At 37.7% G+C, this 17,714-nt stretch overlaps 1 protein-coding gene across 1 annotated transcript in view; it reads left to right on the top strand.

The window, feature by feature from the left end:
- glg1b (golgi glycoprotein 1b) overlaps positions 1–17,714 on the top strand; it is a 37,832-nt gene that overhangs the window by 9,641 nt on the left and 10,477 nt on the right. The window contains exons 2-15 of the mRNA XM_066685650.1: positions 4,285–4,314; positions 7,824–7,910; positions 8,066–8,281; positions 8,946–9,149; positions 9,589–9,660; positions 9,916–10,102; positions 10,338–10,552; positions 11,720–11,841; positions 13,201–13,302; positions 15,583–15,736; positions 15,940–16,077; positions 16,510–16,596; positions 17,272–17,334; positions 17,552–17,665. Of these exons, the coding sequence (XP_066541747.1) occupies positions 4,285–4,314; positions 7,824–7,910; positions 8,066–8,281; positions 8,946–9,149; positions 9,589–9,660; positions 9,916–10,102; positions 10,338–10,552; positions 11,720–11,841; positions 13,201–13,302; positions 15,583–15,736; positions 15,940–16,077; positions 16,510–16,596; positions 17,272–17,334; positions 17,552–17,665 (1,791 nt within the window). The remainder of the gene's footprint in view (positions 1–4,284; positions 4,315–7,823; positions 7,911–8,065; positions 8,282–8,945; positions 9,150–9,588; positions 9,661–9,915; positions 10,103–10,337; positions 10,553–11,719; positions 11,842–13,200; positions 13,303–15,582; positions 15,737–15,939; positions 16,078–16,509; positions 16,597–17,271; positions 17,335–17,551; positions 17,666–17,714) is intronic.

Genomic DNA, 17,714 nt, shown 5'->3' with positions numbered 1-17,714 from the left:
GTTTCACAGACTGCCATTTTCTAAATCTAGGGCTGATTACGAAAACTGCGTATTGATTACTATGTTGATTTACATGATATTGCACTCATTTTAACAGAATAGTCACTGGTTATAATTACTAGTATGATATATGTAGTAGTCTGTGGTTTGAGATGCTGACCCTGGCTTGTGCCTGCCCCCTACCTTCTTTGAGTTTTTGAAAAATGTATGTTATGCGTACATGTCATTCACAGGCAAGTACACAGCTAGTCTAGAAATTGGAAATTTACTATTCCATTATTTTTTTAATAATGTCTGGAAAATTCGAATATCACATTTAATGAAAGGCCCATCCCTATTTAAATTAGCATCTCATAAATGAAAGATGGTGCATTACACTCACATTACACTCTACTAAAATCTGCTAGTGTTTGTAATAGGCTTTTAATTGCTTGACTCAAAATTTCCCTGAGGTTTGCATCATTGTGGAAAAAAAGACAAAATTTGAAGTGGTGTTCAGAATTAAGTCTAGTCTTGGACTGCAGAGCATTTTGAATTGTAATTTTCCATTGAAAGGGGGATTAGTCCAGGACTAGTCTTAATCCCTGTCTGGGAAACCACCCCAATGTGACTGATTATGTAGACTAGTCTTGAAATGGATTTATTAATCAATGCTGAATATAATAAAGAAATATAATAGCTAGGTCCTGTCTTCGTACCAATCAATGTGGAAAAAATGCTACCTCATGCTGTAAGCCCCTGTGTGTCAAATAGAGGAAATGAGAACATCTTGGAAGTGTGTGTGTGTGGTAAAAATCCAAAGAAGCGTGAAAAAACAAATCCATTGTTTTGCCAGGCATGATGGTCAAAGTAATGTGAGGTTAGTTTCTGATTTGAGTGCATCTAAGGACCGGACAATATGTGTGGTCATTGGTGATATCAGAGAAGCATAAACTGTAAATGTATGCCCTCTGACCAATTTCATTATTTTCGCAGTGTGCTGTTTACAGTGAATCAGTGGGCCTAATGAAAATCCAGATATTCATGTAATCCATCAAAGATAAATTATATTAATTATAGACTAACTTTTAAACCTGTCAGATTATTGATTTACAGATGCATTGTAATACAGTACAGTCATAAAACAGTCACAAGACGTAGCAGCATAATGACAGTGCTAGTATTTTTATCCCTGTTGCACAACTTCAGATCATCCCAGGATTACCGTACTTTGGAGGGTTTTTTTTCTACAGGCTTTTTCTAAATGGCTGCTTGAGGTGCAGCTGTGCACTGTAGCAGATGGCAGTGGTTCAGAGAAATTTAGTGAGTAGGGTAATTATTTTTCTCAGGGGAAATTACTTCCTGTCTTCTTTCAGAGAGGTGAAAAAGTAGTACAGGGTCCATCTTACTTCCTTTGTTTTTTTTTAACAATCAACATTTTTTTATAGGCGGCACGGTGGTGCAGCAGGTAGTGTCGCAGTCACACAGCTCCAGGGACCTGGGGGTTGTGGGTTCGATTCCCGCTCCGGGTGACTGTCTGTAAGGAGTTGGTGTGTTCTCCCCGTGTCCGCGTGGGTTTCCTCCAGGTGCTCCGGTTTCCTCCCACAGTCCAAAAACACACGTTGGTAGGTGGATTGGCGACTCAAGTGTCCGTAGGTGTGAGTGTCTGTGTTGCCCTGTGAAGGACTGGCGCCCCCTCCAGGGTATATTCCCACCTTGCGCCCAATGATTCCAGGTAGGCTCTGGACCCACCGCGACCCTGAACTGGATAAGCGGTTACAGATAATGAATGAATGAACATTTTTTTTAAGTATTATATTATTAATCCAGAAGCAGCAAAACCTGCACCAGCAAAAGGCATATACGTGTTGGTCTGTTCTTCTGAGACAGCTGAATGTGTCTAAAGGACATTTGTATGTAAACAGCTTGGACTATGAAACTGTTTTCAAGTGTGATTGGACTAGTAGTGGATATAAGATGAATACTTGGTTATTTTTGCTTTCATTCTAGAGAGTTATTTTAGGCAATGGCCCTGGCTAAAGACCTGAATTTGTGTTTGCAGCTGTCTGTAGACACGGCAGAGTGACCATCAATGTAAAGGATAAGATTACATCTCAACAGGGATTTGCATGTCTGCTATATTTACTTTCTGGTGTTTGATTTCCATTCAAAGTATTGATTACTCAGTTTCTCACTGGACTTTCTCCATGATGGTCTTGCTGCATTAATTTACTTGCAGGATGGATGATATTAATTAGAATGACAATAAGTTATTATAAGAAGATAATAATAACACTGAATTAATCATTTAGTAAAAGTATGTGGTCAATTTTTTTACCCTTTGTATTTTTAAATGTGTATCATACATTCTTTCATTTCAATTACTAGTGAGTCCAGAGACAACCCAGAAGCATTGAGTGCAAGGCAGGAACACACCACCGATAAGGCGCTGGTCCATCACGGAATCATACACTCATCAATTCATTCTCACACTCACCTTTGACCTGACAGTTTCACATAGCCATTGGACCTACCAATATTAATTCTTCTTATGATTATTGGTGAAAAACCTGTGCAGAACCAGGGAAAACATAAAACATTCTTTACTGAGATGATAATCAAATCTAGAATCCCAAGATCCTGGAGCTGCAGCAGCAGTACTACCTGGAAAGCCTTGTGCCACCCTGATGCTGAGGCTCTAGTCCTCCCACAGTGGATGCAATGCTGAATTAATTTAACGACCTCATATATGTTATTGGACATTATTTCTACAAACTTATTATATCTTTCCCAATTATCTGTAATGCTTTATTTATTAAATGTCAATGGGATCCATTTGAAACATTGAGTATTGATCGACAACAACGCCTATCTAATTTTTTTTTTAGAAATCCCTAAGCATTATAATTACCTGTTTTAAATGAAGCATCTAAGATGAGCACCTAATGGTAGGTGAGGTACACTATAACCCCACAGGAAGAACCACCCAACTAACGATATAGATTACGACTAGATTTGATAAGACTAATGTGATTAGATTTACACTTTCTATTTCTGCTCCAGCATTTTCTACAGATATGGGTTCAATACTGATTTTCAGTACTACAACAACAGCACAGCAGCAACAACACTAACAGCTAATATTTAAACTCTGAGAAATCTAAAAGTATCCTGTATAAAATATACTGTAATAAAAATATGTATAAAATGTACTGTATAAAATTGTAACAAGTGTTAAAGGTGTCAAGTGTCAATTTAAAGAATCACCTTCCTGGAAGTGTATTTCACTGAATCTTGCAGTGATGAAAACATGTCTGAATCTTATAGATGCTATGTGTTCTCAATGTTCACTGCATATGTGTACATCTCAGTGGGGAAAAAGGACAACAGGTCAGAGCTAGAAAGCTAATAGGTTGTGTTGCCGTGTTGGCTACTGAGGGTATTTCAAGGCACATTATAGCCTTAACAGTGCTTTACATATGAAAGAAAACTCAACATACAAAACTTTACATATCATGAAAACTCAAGATATGTAGAAGACACTCCCATCTCCACTTGAAACATTGTTTATAGTGGTCTTTGGTATGTGAAACTGGATGGCTGATTTGGGCGTAGTTGCAGAGATCAAATAGCATCTGGATATTGGCAGCTCTTCTTACTCTATTTAGGGTTAAGGCGGGTTGTGTTAGGTATCTCCGGTGCTGGCATGACTCACTCTTTTTCGTTCTCCTGAGTATTTCTAAAGAAGCAACTCTGTATAGTCATACGCTGCTATACACTGATCAACCATTATGTTATGAACATGTCTTTGTTTCTACACTCACTACCAGCAAGACACACACTAACGCACCACCAACATGTCACTGTCAGTCCAGCTTTGAGAATGATCCATCACTCATAATACCAGATTTGTTGTGGTACTGTGGAGGTCCTGACCATTGAAGAGCATGGTGAAATGGGGATAAGAAAGTATTTAGAGAAACAGGTGGACTACAGTGTGTAATTGTAGAAATACAAAGTGCTCCTGTGTGGCCAGTGGAGCAGATAAAATGGACAGTGAGTGTAGATACAAGGTAGGGGTTCCTAGTCTAGTAGTTGCTCGGTGAATAATAAGGTTTGATATATATTTATGTCATTTTTATGACCAAAAAATTATTTGGCTATTAAAATTTTTTTTTAAAGAAAGCAGAACACTTGAACTGTAAACTGTGAAATGTCAGTGCCCTAAAGATTTTTGAAATCTTTTTTTAAACAGGTACTAATTATTTTCAAACTTTCCTCTCTTCCTCTCTCTTTTTTTTACAGGAAACGGACATTTCTACAGACTGCAACCATGTAAGTGGTTCAACTCCGTTGGCATTTTCTATATCAGCGGTTCTCAAACGTGGCCGTTCTTAGCATCGTTAGAGAACTAAAAAGTTTGAGAATCACTTCTCATATAGCAGATTTTTATAAACTGATATTTTGTAAAATAGATTTTGATATGGATATGAAAAGGTAATAACTTGTCATTAGTTTTTGGTTTTCTTTATAGCTCCTATCTGTGATAAATTAAACTTGTCTGTAATTTGACTTTTGTTGAAAATCTTTAAAACTTAAACATCATGCTTATTTACCTGAGGAATGTTCTTTTCATATACTCTTCATACACATATTATTATACAGTTCAGAAGATGTTTCCTGACCCTTCACTAGCTCTGCAGTCTGTGTGCATGCTGAAAACTGACCGATTATGTCTTCCTTAAAGAGCCCTTCCAACATTGAAAATCATGAAAAGAGATTAGGACATTGCTTTAATTCTACTCCATAAGTGGGTAATATTGATGTTTTATTTTTGATGTTTCCGATTATTTTAGTATGAACACACACACTAATTTGGCAAGACCGCATGAAAGTAAACACAGACTGAAAGTGCCAAAATACTAAACAACTTCTGTTTCTGTGGTAATTCAAACAGTGAATAAAAATGTACAGACAAGTTAAACTATAGCCACGTACAAACAGCTGTTTTTCTCCTCAAACGTACTGTTCTACTTTAAGACATGGAACGTAAACAAACCTAAGAGAACTGCAGTTCCCCACAATCATAGACTTGGTTATTAATGAGGCAGTATTGTACAGTGTGGGCCATTTATATGGATACACCTTAATAAAATGGGAATGGTTGGTGATATTAACTTCCTGTTTGTGGCACATTGGTATATGGAGGGGGGGGGACTTTTCAGGATGGGTGGTGACAATGATGGCCATTTTGAAGTCGGCCATTTTGGATCCAACTTTTGTTTTTTCAATGGGAAGAGGGTCATGTGATACATCAAACTTATTGGGAATTTCACAAGAAAAACAATGGTGTGTTATAACATAACTTTATTCTTTCATGAGTTATTTACAAGTTTCTGACCACTTATAAAATGTGTTCAAAGTGCTGCTCATTGTGTTGGATTGTCAATGCAACCCTCTTCTCCCACTCTTCACACACTGATAGCAACACCTCAGGAGAAATGCTAGCACAGGCTTCCAGTATCCGTAGTTTCAGGTGCTGCACATCTTGATGGTATGGTGTGGTATATGGAGTACAAAGATAGTGGGGCCATTCCTCATCAATGGAAACCTCAAGGCCATTGGATATGTGAAATTGCTACATGATGATGTGTTTTCCTCTTTATGCTCTGAAGCTGGCACGTTTCCTGAGTTTTTCCAGCAAGATGGTGCACCACCACATTATGGGTGTTAGGTCCGAGCATTCCTAGATGAACAGTTTCCTGGAAAGTGAATTGGTCGTTGTGGGCCAGTTGAATGGCCCCCAAGGTCTCCCGATCGGACCCCCTTAGACTTTTACCTTTGGGATCATCTGAAGGCAAAGCTCTATGCTGTGAAGATACAAGATGTGTAGCACCTGAAACTATGGATACTGGAAGCCTGTGCTTCACATACATTTCTCCTGTGGCGTTGCTATCAGTGTGTGAAGAGTGGGAGAAGAGGGATTGACAACCCAACACAATGGGCAGCACTTTGAACACATTTTATAAGTAGTCAGAAACTTGTAAATACCTCATGAAATAATAAAGATATGTTAAAACCAAGCACACTGTTGTTTGTCTTGTGAAATTCCCAATAAGTTTGATGTCACATGACCCTCTTCCCATTGAAAAAACAAAAGTTGGATCCAAAATGGCCAACTTCAAAATGGTCACCACCCATCTTCAAAAGTTTTCCCCCTCCCATATACTAATGTGCCACAAACAGGAAGTTAATATCACCAAACAGTCCCATTTTATTAAGGTGTATCCATATAAATGGCCCACCCTGTACTTTGCCATTTTTTTAATGATGACTGAATATGAAGTCAGCATTTTGTCTTGAGTCAATGCAGTAGGCACATGTCTGCTAACATTTTTGGCATTTGTATTGCATATAAGTGATTCAGTCTTGTGGGACACTGGTATATTTGATTCTTTTAATGTTATTTCAAACAGCATATGAATTTCATTTGATTTCCTATAACATGGTTCCTTGCAATATTTGAAAAATCTAGCTTTCTGGATCATACATCATACAGTAAACCATATTCAATCCATAACACAACCCATAAACATACTGAAAGTAATATTCTTTCTCTTTTTCCCCATTTTTCTTGCTGTTTCTGTTTTCTGAACATACCAGTAGTAGACAATTCAGGCCCATACAACTTAACTTTTGAAAATAAAACACTCTGTTGTAGTACAGTAGAGCTCAAAATTAGAAAAACAACTTACATTTCCTAAATTTCTAAATCACAAGTCATTACAATGAAATAATTTCTAACAGGAACAGAAGGATATAGGTGAAAATAATTTTACAATTTGAAAATATCTCAATAAAACAAGCTTAAATGTAAAATGTTACAACTGACAAAATTTTGAAATTTAACATTCACACTCCAGTTTTGCTGAAATTCACCTTTTTAACTTAAGACAATTTAACTCTGCCGAGTTAGGGTAGAGATATACTTGCTGTTAACTACGTGTTCGCATAAACATCATGGCTGCCTTGCGTATCTTGCGCCTGTTTGGTGCATAGGTTTTGCACATCCTTTGATAATAAACACAAGGTGTACACAAGGTTGCGGTATACTCATTTTGCGGTCGGGGCAGTGCAGGTGATCAGCAGTTTTGAAGAAGGCTGCGTCAGACCCAAATCTGCAATTGCCCTCATCTTTCTTGGCTCTGCCCTCTCGTGGAAGCTTCCTGTTACAAGTGTAGCATATAAGCAATTATTTGAACAGTTACGTTCATGACGCAGACAGTAGTCTACTTGAACACATGTATATCTCTACATTTACTGTAAAGGAATCAGTGATTTTTATTTGACTGAGGCCTAATTCATGGCAGGCAGATAAGGACAGAGCTCAGAGCTTGACTAATGGAATAAAGGAAAATAGGGAATAAAGAGAGGTTTAAAATATCATTAAATGTATTGGTACATATAACCAAATGGTGGGTAAAACAGTAATAATGCAGGCTTTGTGCCCGTTAAAATTTAAGTTATCACTTTTTTGGCTGCTATTAAAAAAGGCGTTTATTATTTTCAAAACATAAAAGATCTTGAACATTTAGTATGTAATTTGTGAGTGTTGTGTTGTTAAAGACTGCTCTGTTGCCTTTGTCTGAGGTCAGACTGATGGCTGTGCTCTCAGTTGCCTCTGCGTCACTTAGAAAACCCCTCACATGCACTTCACACATTTGTGCTGGCAGCAGCCAAACATTATTAATTCAAGGACTGCTTTGGAAACACCTGAATATTGTTGTTCTTTTTCTCACATTCATCTATTTCAATTTGTAGCTTTATGTGTCTCTTTCCTTCAGTTGTTGTGGAATTATAAATTGAACTTGACTACTGATTCAAAGTTTGAAGCTGTGGCAGTGGAAGTGTGTAAAAGTACCATATCAGAGGTGAGTTAAATTTATATTAAATCAGATTATTTGTTTTCTTCTTTCCCTATATTATTTAGCTGTGTTACTTAAATACATTTATCTTATAATAAAATGTATTAGGTTATTAGAATCTGCAGTTCACAAAACAGAAATGCTTATCTTTCTTTTTCCAGCTTAAAGAATGTGCAGATGAGGAAAGAGGTAAAGGCTTCCTGGTGTCCTGCCTGGTGGATCACCGTGGTAACATCACTGAGTACCAGTGTCATCAGTACATCACTAAGATGACGAGTATAATCTTCAGTGATTACCGGCTCATATGCGGGTTCATGGACCAGTGCAGAGAGGACATCAATGTACTGCAGTGTGGAAGCATAGCCACCGGAGAAAAAGTAAAATTAATAATTAATCATTTATTTTTTCCTTTTTAAATGCAAAATGTAATTAGATAAATATTTAGATTTGCTCTGATGTGACCATGAAAATGGTCTGCATAGCTATATTTGTATGTGTTCTGAAGAAAACCTCACCCACTTTAAGGGAGTAGCCTGCATCTGGATGATGTGGAGAGTGGAAAATCATTTGTCTAGCGCAAGAGAGGTGACATAGCTGGACAAAAATTAAAGGACATGGTCCAACATGGAGGATCAAAGCATTCCAGTAAAACATATGTCAATTGAATATTACATGCTGTGTATTTCCTTTGGGCTTGCATCATTCTCCTTTGTTTTCCAAATAAGTCTTTTAAGGTTAATTAGATGTTTAAAAACCTACTATATTATGACATATCTTTTGTTGTCTGAAATGGGTGACGAGTGTGGTTGCTTGAAAGTGCTTTAGCAAGTAGATGCCAGAACATTTTTGAGTGGGTGTGGAATCCCTTTGAGATTTTCATACAATTCTTTTCCCTTTTTTATGTTATTGAAGTTACACCTACTCGATTTGACTTTCTTGTCCATAGATTTTTTTTCCCCTGTTCTTTTCTTGTGGTAGGTGTTTCCAAAATATATTTTCCTGTTTTATTATTTTTGTTTGTTGTTCACTTCTCTTTCTCAGGACCTGCACTCTCAGGGTGAAGTAATTGCATGTTTGGAGAAGGCCTTGGTCAGGGAAGCAGAGCAGCAGAACAAAGCTCACCAGATCAGAGAGGACTGTAAAAAGTCCATCATGCGAGTGGCAGAGCTCTCATCTGATGATTTTCACCTAGACCGTTACCTCTATTTCTCCTGCCGAGATGACCGGGAACGCTTCTGTGAAAATGTAACCCCTCCACAACTTTATTTCTATTTTTAGCATCTTTTCTTGTTCTGACCTTGGAAAATTTTTTGATCAATAAAGGTTTTTCCATTTTGTCAGAGGTATCTGTAACAGTTTTTAAAACACAATTTTAAATCTGCAGATGTGTGGTCAATGTGTGGTAGTATTATAGGTCAAGTAAGGTGTTTGCTGGGTCCTTATCTGAATTCTTTCCCAATATTTATGCTTCTTATTTAATGCTGTCAGTGTCGACTGGTGAGCGATTTCACAATGGCCAAGAAAAGATGATCCACAGCTGCCATTTCCTCAGGATGTTAAATCCACCTGTGTCATCATGACAGGATTAGCTGATGCTGTTGAAATGCCTGGTCTTGAAAAAGCCTCCTTTTATATGACTCGATGATTAAAGAGCTAATAAACCATGTGTTTTTCTTTCTTGTAGACCCAAGCTGGAGAAGGCAGAGTTTACAAGTGTCTCTTCAACCATAAGTTTGAAGAAGCAATGTCTGAAAAGGTATTGTGTTCATACAGACATTTTTGTTGCACTGTATATATTGTGTTGAATTCATTCACTCAGTAGCTAGGGATAAGTAAAAAAAGAAGTATTCAATTTATGTGTGCAGCAGAATGTATTTTTTAAAATAGTTTGTCAAACAGAGCAGTTGTTTAGCTGTTACGTACATAGCCTGTGAAAAACCCACAGGAATGTATGTGGCAGTTTGTGGTGTGAGTTTGTGTCTGGAGCCTAAATAAGTCTGTCTGTCCACAGTGCAGAGACGCCCTGACCACCAGGCAAAAGCTCATTGCTCAGGACTATAAGGTTAGTTACTCACTGGCCAAAGCCTGCAAGGCTGACCTCCGGAAATACCGTTGTAACCTGGACAACAACCTGCCTCGAGCGAGAGAAGCTAGGCTTTCATACCTGCTCCTCTGCTTGGAGTCTGCAGTGCACAGAGGTCAGTAAACTGTCTGTCCATATAATGTTTAAATCAGTTTCTGAATACCACTTTCTTTGTCTAAGCCCTGTTTATGTGTATGTTTATTTTCAGCATTTTTCCTTCTGAACTCAGTGGCTTTGCATTTTCATTGCAAAACAAAACCTCAAATGAATTACGGAAGGAAGTTGTGGCCATATTTGTTAAAATAACTCATTTGAGTGAATGTCTTGTTGCTGTATGTTTGTTTCCTCAGGCCGTATGGTGAGTGGAGAATGTCAGGGAGAGATGCTTGACTACAGGCGGATGCTGATGGAGGATTTCTCTCTGAGTCCTGAGATTGTGCTCCACTGTCGGGGAGAAATCGAGTCTCACTGCTCAGGCCTTCATCGCAAGGGACGCACCCTCCACTGCCTCATGAGAGTGGGCCGGGGAGACAAGGGCCCGATTGACAGCCTCTGTCAGACTGCAGTAAGCACAAGTGTATCTGCAAGCAGTCAAAAAAAAGAAAACATAGATAATGCAATCATGAAACTATTTCCATAGTTCACCAGTCATTTTCATTGACTATTAATGGGATCCACTCATATTTGAGTTGTTGTCTAATTGTGATCTCTGTTCCCCACACATTTCATAGGTTTCTTTTTGAACTATACAAAAATTTGTGCCAAAACTAGAGCAAAGATGGTGAATTTTGGATAGAATCAGTGCACTACCACTGGCAAAATAATGGAATTGCCACTGTAAACGCAAGCTTAAAAAGGCTAATTAGCCTGCAGGTCTAAGAGCAAGGCTGCTACTGAAATTGGATGAAAGTGATACTTAGTGATGAATCATGAATTTGCATTGCATATAAGATGTGATGAATTTTGTCTGGTGCTGTTTGAATTAGACATATAAATGTGAATGCCAGAAGTAAACAATGTAATTCTCCCACTAATTTATGATAGGCCAGGGGAGATATCAGTGATCAATTCAACTATAAATGAACAAACATACATTGAATGGAATAAGAAAGGGGGCTAAAATTTAAATGAAAATAGGTTTAGTGATAATAACGTCATATTTCAGGGTGATAATGCTTCTTTCTTGTTACAACTTTTATTAAAAAAAATATCAACAGCAAATATTCTGTACCTCAGTACAATTGAAAATCTATAATGGAAATTTTAAAACTGGTCAATGACAAGGCTCCATTCTACAGAGCTTATCTGTCAGCTGCTACTTGAGTGAGTTGGAACAAGCTTGATATAGAGTATTTTTATTATCAGTGAGGTTAATGCCTGAGCAGTATTGATTGTGATTCTTATTATTAAAGATTCCTTTTTCCCCTTTCCACTGAATCACTTTGGTCTGAAAACATTTATGCTATTAATTAATTGAAGGAAATTATTTATTTGATGTATATTTCAGAATGTTTAGCTATTAAATCAAAATGTATTTATATTGGATCTGTTTAATACATGTTTTTATTTTTCCCAGGGGTAGTAGAACTTTTATTTCTTTCAATAGAATTAACTTGTTTGCATTCATGTGATCTGTACCTCAAGAATAATTTAAAAGTTATTTAATTCAGTAATTTATTAAATGGCCTATGTACCCTTACTGTGTGACAAAAACAAGGTATGTCTCCTGTAGCTACAGGCACTCATCCAATCTGCAGACCCTGGGGCTGATTACCGTATTGACCGAGCCCTCAATGAAGCTTGTGAGTCTGTGATCCAAACAGCCTGCAAACACATCCGCAACGGAGACCCTATGTAAGTCTCACTAACCTTGTGTACCCTGCACTTTAGTACTTCACATTGCACCTATATTGTATACTGGTTAATATAAAGAAAAGGCATGAATTTGATTGTGTTTGTATAATTAAACTGTAAAATTTAACATCCCTTTGCTAAAGACTTTGATGTGAGTAGTGAACTGCGTAATGACATAAACTCTTTCACAAACAGCCAGCAAACTAGCATCTTATGTTAATCTATGAAATGTCTAGTGTATCACAGTGAAAATATCAGGAGAAAACATTTACCTTTTAAGTTTTGGAGAACTTATATATTTTTCATAACTATCCTGTGTCATGTGGCCAGTAAAATGTAAAATATGACCCATCTAAAATACTTCATAGATGAATCAATTTTAAATGAGGACATGGGGAATTATAACAGTTGCTACTGCTAATGGTATCTATCATTAAATCACTTTTTGTGGACAGCACACTCTACCAGTAAATATTCCAGCAATATTACCTTTAATAAAATTAGCATAGTGAAAAAACACGGGTTATATTAGTCATTTGTAAAATTTCTTACCACCAGATATTCCGTTATATCTATTTTGTTCTCTGTGAATGCAGTTTTCAAAGTAATTGAATGGCAGTACTTTTATTATTTGTATTCTCTGTGGTTTAAGATTAATTGTGTACTTAAAAAATTAAGTTTTTTTGTGCTGCAATGTTGCCTTTTGCGTGTGAATTCCAAAGCAGATGACAGCATGAATAATACACCGACATGCCAAAGGTCATGTGATAGCATATGTAATGTATGATGTATAAGTGACATTAACTCGGGTTATAGCTTGGGAAATATAGTTGTGAAATGTTATTTAGTGAGTGAGGTTAGCATACTCATGGCTATGCAATATGAATTGTCAGGGTTGTTTGTGTACATTGTAATCTAAGTCAGACATTTATCTGGTTAAAGTTTATGAAATAACATTCAAAAGACATGTTTTCCACTCCTTTTTTTTGGCATTAAGGCAGTGTGAAAATCTAGTAGGCACTCCTATCTCTGCAAAAGTGTATCCTGTGTGAATTTATCATAAATATAGGGTACAAATAGAGGTAAATTGTATTACCCAACCTCGCCTTGTAAAAGGAATCCCCTTTTCCAAGGGTTTTTTAAAGGGGAGTGGAGGACTTTCAAATATATATATGCATTTTTCCTTGTATGCTACGACATGTTTTAGTAATGCATTCTGAAAAAAAGCAAGAGTTGTTTCATAAAAGCAACAGCCCTCACATGCTTCAGGAAGCATGTTGCAGCCTTTGTTTTGTTGATGCTGTTATGCAATGGTAGGAGGCTGTTAATATATATATGTGTCTGTCTGTCTGTATGTAGGATCCTCTCATGCCTGATGGAACACCTCTATACTGAGAAAATGGTAGAAGACTGTGAGCATCGGTTGCTGGAGCTGCAGTATTTTATCTCCAGAGACTGGAAGTGAGTCACCTTCCTCTCTTAACATGATACTTATGAAGTGGTCTCTTTTGCTTTTTCTTTTCACTTTTACCTGAAGGGAATTTAATTGACTTTATGATAATGGAGCCAGAGCATTTAGAAAGAAGAGTAAAACCACTATGCTTAATGCTAATTGGCAGTTTGATCCTTTCAGTGTTTTAATTAAAATAATTGTGGATGGCTCGTATAGCTGTATTTTCTCTAGTGTTTGGCCAAAAAGTGAGCTGTGACATTTAGGAATTGACCTTCTCCATCAATACATCACTCTCTTCTTTTTAATGTGAACAGGGACATTCAAGTGCCCAAAAAGTTGTAATGTAATAAAGCCTGTTTACTGCTCGTAATGTCATTCACAGTCCATTACACATAAGTATTTTTTAATTGGAATACGTTGAAGCTGCAGTTTGGTGTAATTACCCATTGTGACTAACTGCCCACTCTGCCTATTGTAGTGAAGAGTTTGTTTGCTTCTGCTACAGAAGCTATGGAAGGCTGATATCCTGCTCTGGTCTTTGTAGTGGAGAAGGCATAGAGAGGTGTTATTTTGTTGTTTTGAGTTAAACCTCAAAATGCTAAGTCACTCTTTCATAGTCCTGAAAAAGAGTAAGTATGTTCAAAGGAGACAATTTAGCTGATCAATTACATTAACTTTTAATAAAAAATTCACTCCCTGACACCCTGTCCAAGGTGTGTTCTTTTCTTTTATCCTATGATTCTGAGTTGGATTTGGGTGTTGTGTAGCCTTGCTCAGAATGAAGCAGTTATAGAAGATGAATGAAGGAATGAATGAAAAATAAGTTCTCTTTGCTGTTCTCAAATGTAACACAACAACAGTGTTGATGAACCAATGTAATTTGTAAAATTGTAAATACATTGGGGATTTTAGGCATTTTCCCAAATCATTCATTCATTGTCTGTAACCGCTTATCCAGTTCACGGTTGCGGTGGGTCCAGAGCCTACCTGGAATCATTGGGCGCAAGGCAGGAATACACCCTGGAGGGGGCACCAGTCCTTCACAGGGCAACACACACACACACACACACACACACACACTTTTGAGTCACCAATCCACCTACCAACGTGTGTGGATGGGAGGAAACCGAAGCACCCGGAGGAAACCCACGCGGGATGGGAGGAAACCGGAGCACCCGGAGGAAACCCACGCGGACACGTTGAGAACACATCAACCAGGCAGGAATACACCCTGCCCTTCACAGGGCAACACACACCCACAAACACACACACGGACACTTTTGAGTCACCAATCCACCTACCAACATGTGTATTTGGACTGTGGGAGGAAACCGGAGCACCCGGAAGAAACCCACGCGGACACGAGGAGAACACACAACTCCTCACAGACAGTCACCCGGAGCGGGAATCAAACCCACAACCTCCAGGCCCCTGGAGCTGTGTGACTGTGACACTACCTGCTGCGCCACCGTGCCGCCCTTCACAAATCAGTCAGTCACAATATTAAGATAATAAATACTACTAAAATAACTAAATCACAGTGAAAATTTGTATGCCTTCATTTTTAGAAACAGATTTTCTGTTTCAGTACCAAAACTAAAACTTAAAATATCACGCAAAACCTTAGACATATAATCTTTATAAAGATTAATATTATTTTAACTAAAAAAAATAAACATTTTACTACCCCAAATGGAGAAATTAGCAATCTGTAATCCTGACAGCTAGTGCTTACAGTTAAAATTTAAATATTGCAGTTATCTTTATTTACTAGCTTAATATTTGACTTTCCATTACCACATTTTTAACTTCCAATATTATTTACACCTAAAATGGGTCAGTATATGAGGCTAAATATTGGCATTATTCTCCAATTTCTTATTTGAATTATCTGTTTCACCTAAAATAGGAGTCGATGCAAGGCTGACTTTTTGAAACACAAATTAATCCTCACTTTCTTAATTTTAAACACCCAACCCACAAAGTTTACACATAAATCTATACATACATATTGCTTACCTGTCCAGGAGAACATTGGCCAACTTGATATCTGGCTTTAATCCTGATAGGCTTTAAACTTTTTCTTAATTTTTTAAAAATACATTGCCAGTATTTCCTCTTGTTTTGCCTCATTTCTGGTCATGGAGCTTTATTAGAAGGATGCCAAGGCTGTCAATGTCTGGTAGAAATGAACATTCTTTCTGTTTGCTTGCTCATGTCCATGGTTGATGGACATGGTGTTTGTCTGCTATTGGGTTTCACACTTGGCAACCTGGTTTTCCCCATAGACTGGATCCTATTTTGTATCGGAAGTGCCAGAATGATGCATCCCGACTCTGCCACGCTCATGGCTGGAATGAAACCAATGAGTTAATGCCTCCTGGTGCTGTGTTCTCCTGTCTCTATCGCCATGCCTACCGTACAGAGGAACAGGGTAGACGGGTATGTAAACACAAGATAGCACACCTGTTGTATACAGCTTGGTAAAAACTTGGTCTTGGTACAAAAATAAGTGGTGGGGGTGGTGTCAAAATTCTGTAGTAATTTTTCATAAAATGATAATATTTTGAGAGAGAGAGAGAGAGAGAGAAAATATGAATGAATAAAAGAGGAAGAAAGATTTACTGACTCATGATCTCTTGTAGCTTACAAGGGACTGCAAGGTTGAGGTTCAGCGGATCCTGCACCAGAGAGCTCTTGACATGAAACTGGACCCAGAGCTCCAGAAACGCTGTATGACTGACCTGGGCAAGTGGTGCAGTGAGAAGACAGAAACCGGACAGGTACAGTCTGGCTCACATTACAGTCACAGTATAATGTTTTATTCGATGCTGAAAACATCAGAGACTACAAAAATAATAGTAGTTCCTTTTTTTTTTTTCTTTGTTCTTTAGTGATTCAGAGGGGCATTAAAAAAGTGCCTTTTTTCTATTTTTCATTTTCTCCTTTATTAATAGAGACCAAGAATATCATTGAATGGTCTTTGTAGTTTGTGCAAGGGCATTTAAGTTAAAACTTGTAAGTAATTGGGGGAAGGTGTTTTTTTTGTATCAATAATGAAATTGACTTCGTAAACTTTGCTGATATTTTTAGGTCTGCTCTGTGTATTTCATAAATTGAGTATTCTCTCTCTCTCTCTCTCTTTGTTTTTCTTTCTTTCCTTTTCCTCATAATCTTTTTCATTGTCTTCTTCGTCTTCTCTGTCTCTGATTTAGGAGCTAGAGTGTCTGCAGGACCACCTGGATGACCTGGTGTCAGACTGCAAAGATGTGGTGGGCAACCTTACAGAGTTAGAGTCTGAGGTGTGTACTTTATGCTGCCTACAGTATTCCACTCTTTGATAGGTGCTATTGTAACAAGATGATGAATATTATTCAATTCTAATGTCAGTGGTTTCAATCCTGTGGCTGATGTATATATAATTTTCCTGCTGTCAGAACAAAAGATCACATCATCAATTAAAAAGAAAAGGTACTTTTTTACAGGATAGAAATACAATCTTTGCTTTTCATATAAATTAATGCAACGAGATATCTTGGATAATTTGTTTAGATTTTGTTTTCATTCATTCATTGTGTGTAACCACTTACCCAGTTCAGGGTTGTGGTGGGTCCAGATCCTACCTGAATTTACTTGGCACAAGGCAGGAACACACCCTGGATTGGGTGCCAGTCCATCATAGTGCACCACACACATATTCATGCCTTTCGACACTGTTACATGGCCAATACACCTACAAATGTGTGTTTCTTGGAGCACCTGGAGGACACCCACACAGACATACGGAGCATTAACCACTCCCCTCAAAGACAGTCTCTCAAGGCAGGGATTGAACCAACCACTCAGGACCCAGGAGCTGTGTGCGCACTTGGTGTTTTCAAATTATGTCCAATATTGAGAAATGGAGGTATGAATTTTGTCTCACAGTGATATTATAGTTAAAGTCTTAAAGCCCTCTTTTTCTGGCTTCTCTACAGGACATCCAGATTGAAGCACTACTGATCCGGGCCTGTGAACCAGTCATCCAGTCCCACTGCCACGTGAGTTCAACCCTTTCTCACATCTGTTTAACTCTGTTTCTTATTATGGGATTATCGTTATTATGAATATGACCATGGTGTAATTCTGTCTCCTATGGTTTTACTTCTAATAAGACTGGATTTTCAGAACAGTTTTTTTATATGAATTGATTTTTCCTCTAATCAGAATTAGCATGTGCATCAAATTGAATCAAGCAAACATTTCTTTCTCACACAGGATGTGGCTGATAATCAGATAGACACAGGAGATCTGATGGAATGCCTTGTACAGAACAAACACCAGAAAGAGATGAATGACAAGTGTGCTGTGGGAGTTACACACTTCCAGCTGGTAAGCTGAACACATGTAGCTTTTCTGTGTTAATAATGCAAAATCAATA

The sequence above is a fragment of the Hoplias malabaricus genome, chromosome 11 (genome assembly GCF_029633855.1).
Source record: "Hoplias malabaricus isolate fHopMal1 chromosome 11, fHopMal1.hap1, whole genome shotgun sequence".
NCBI classification, from domain to species: domain Eukaryota; kingdom Metazoa; phylum Chordata; class Actinopteri; order Characiformes; family Erythrinidae; genus Hoplias; species Hoplias malabaricus.
Note: the sequence above shows the minus strand (reverse complement) of the source record. Positions and strands in the feature narration are given on the sequence as shown.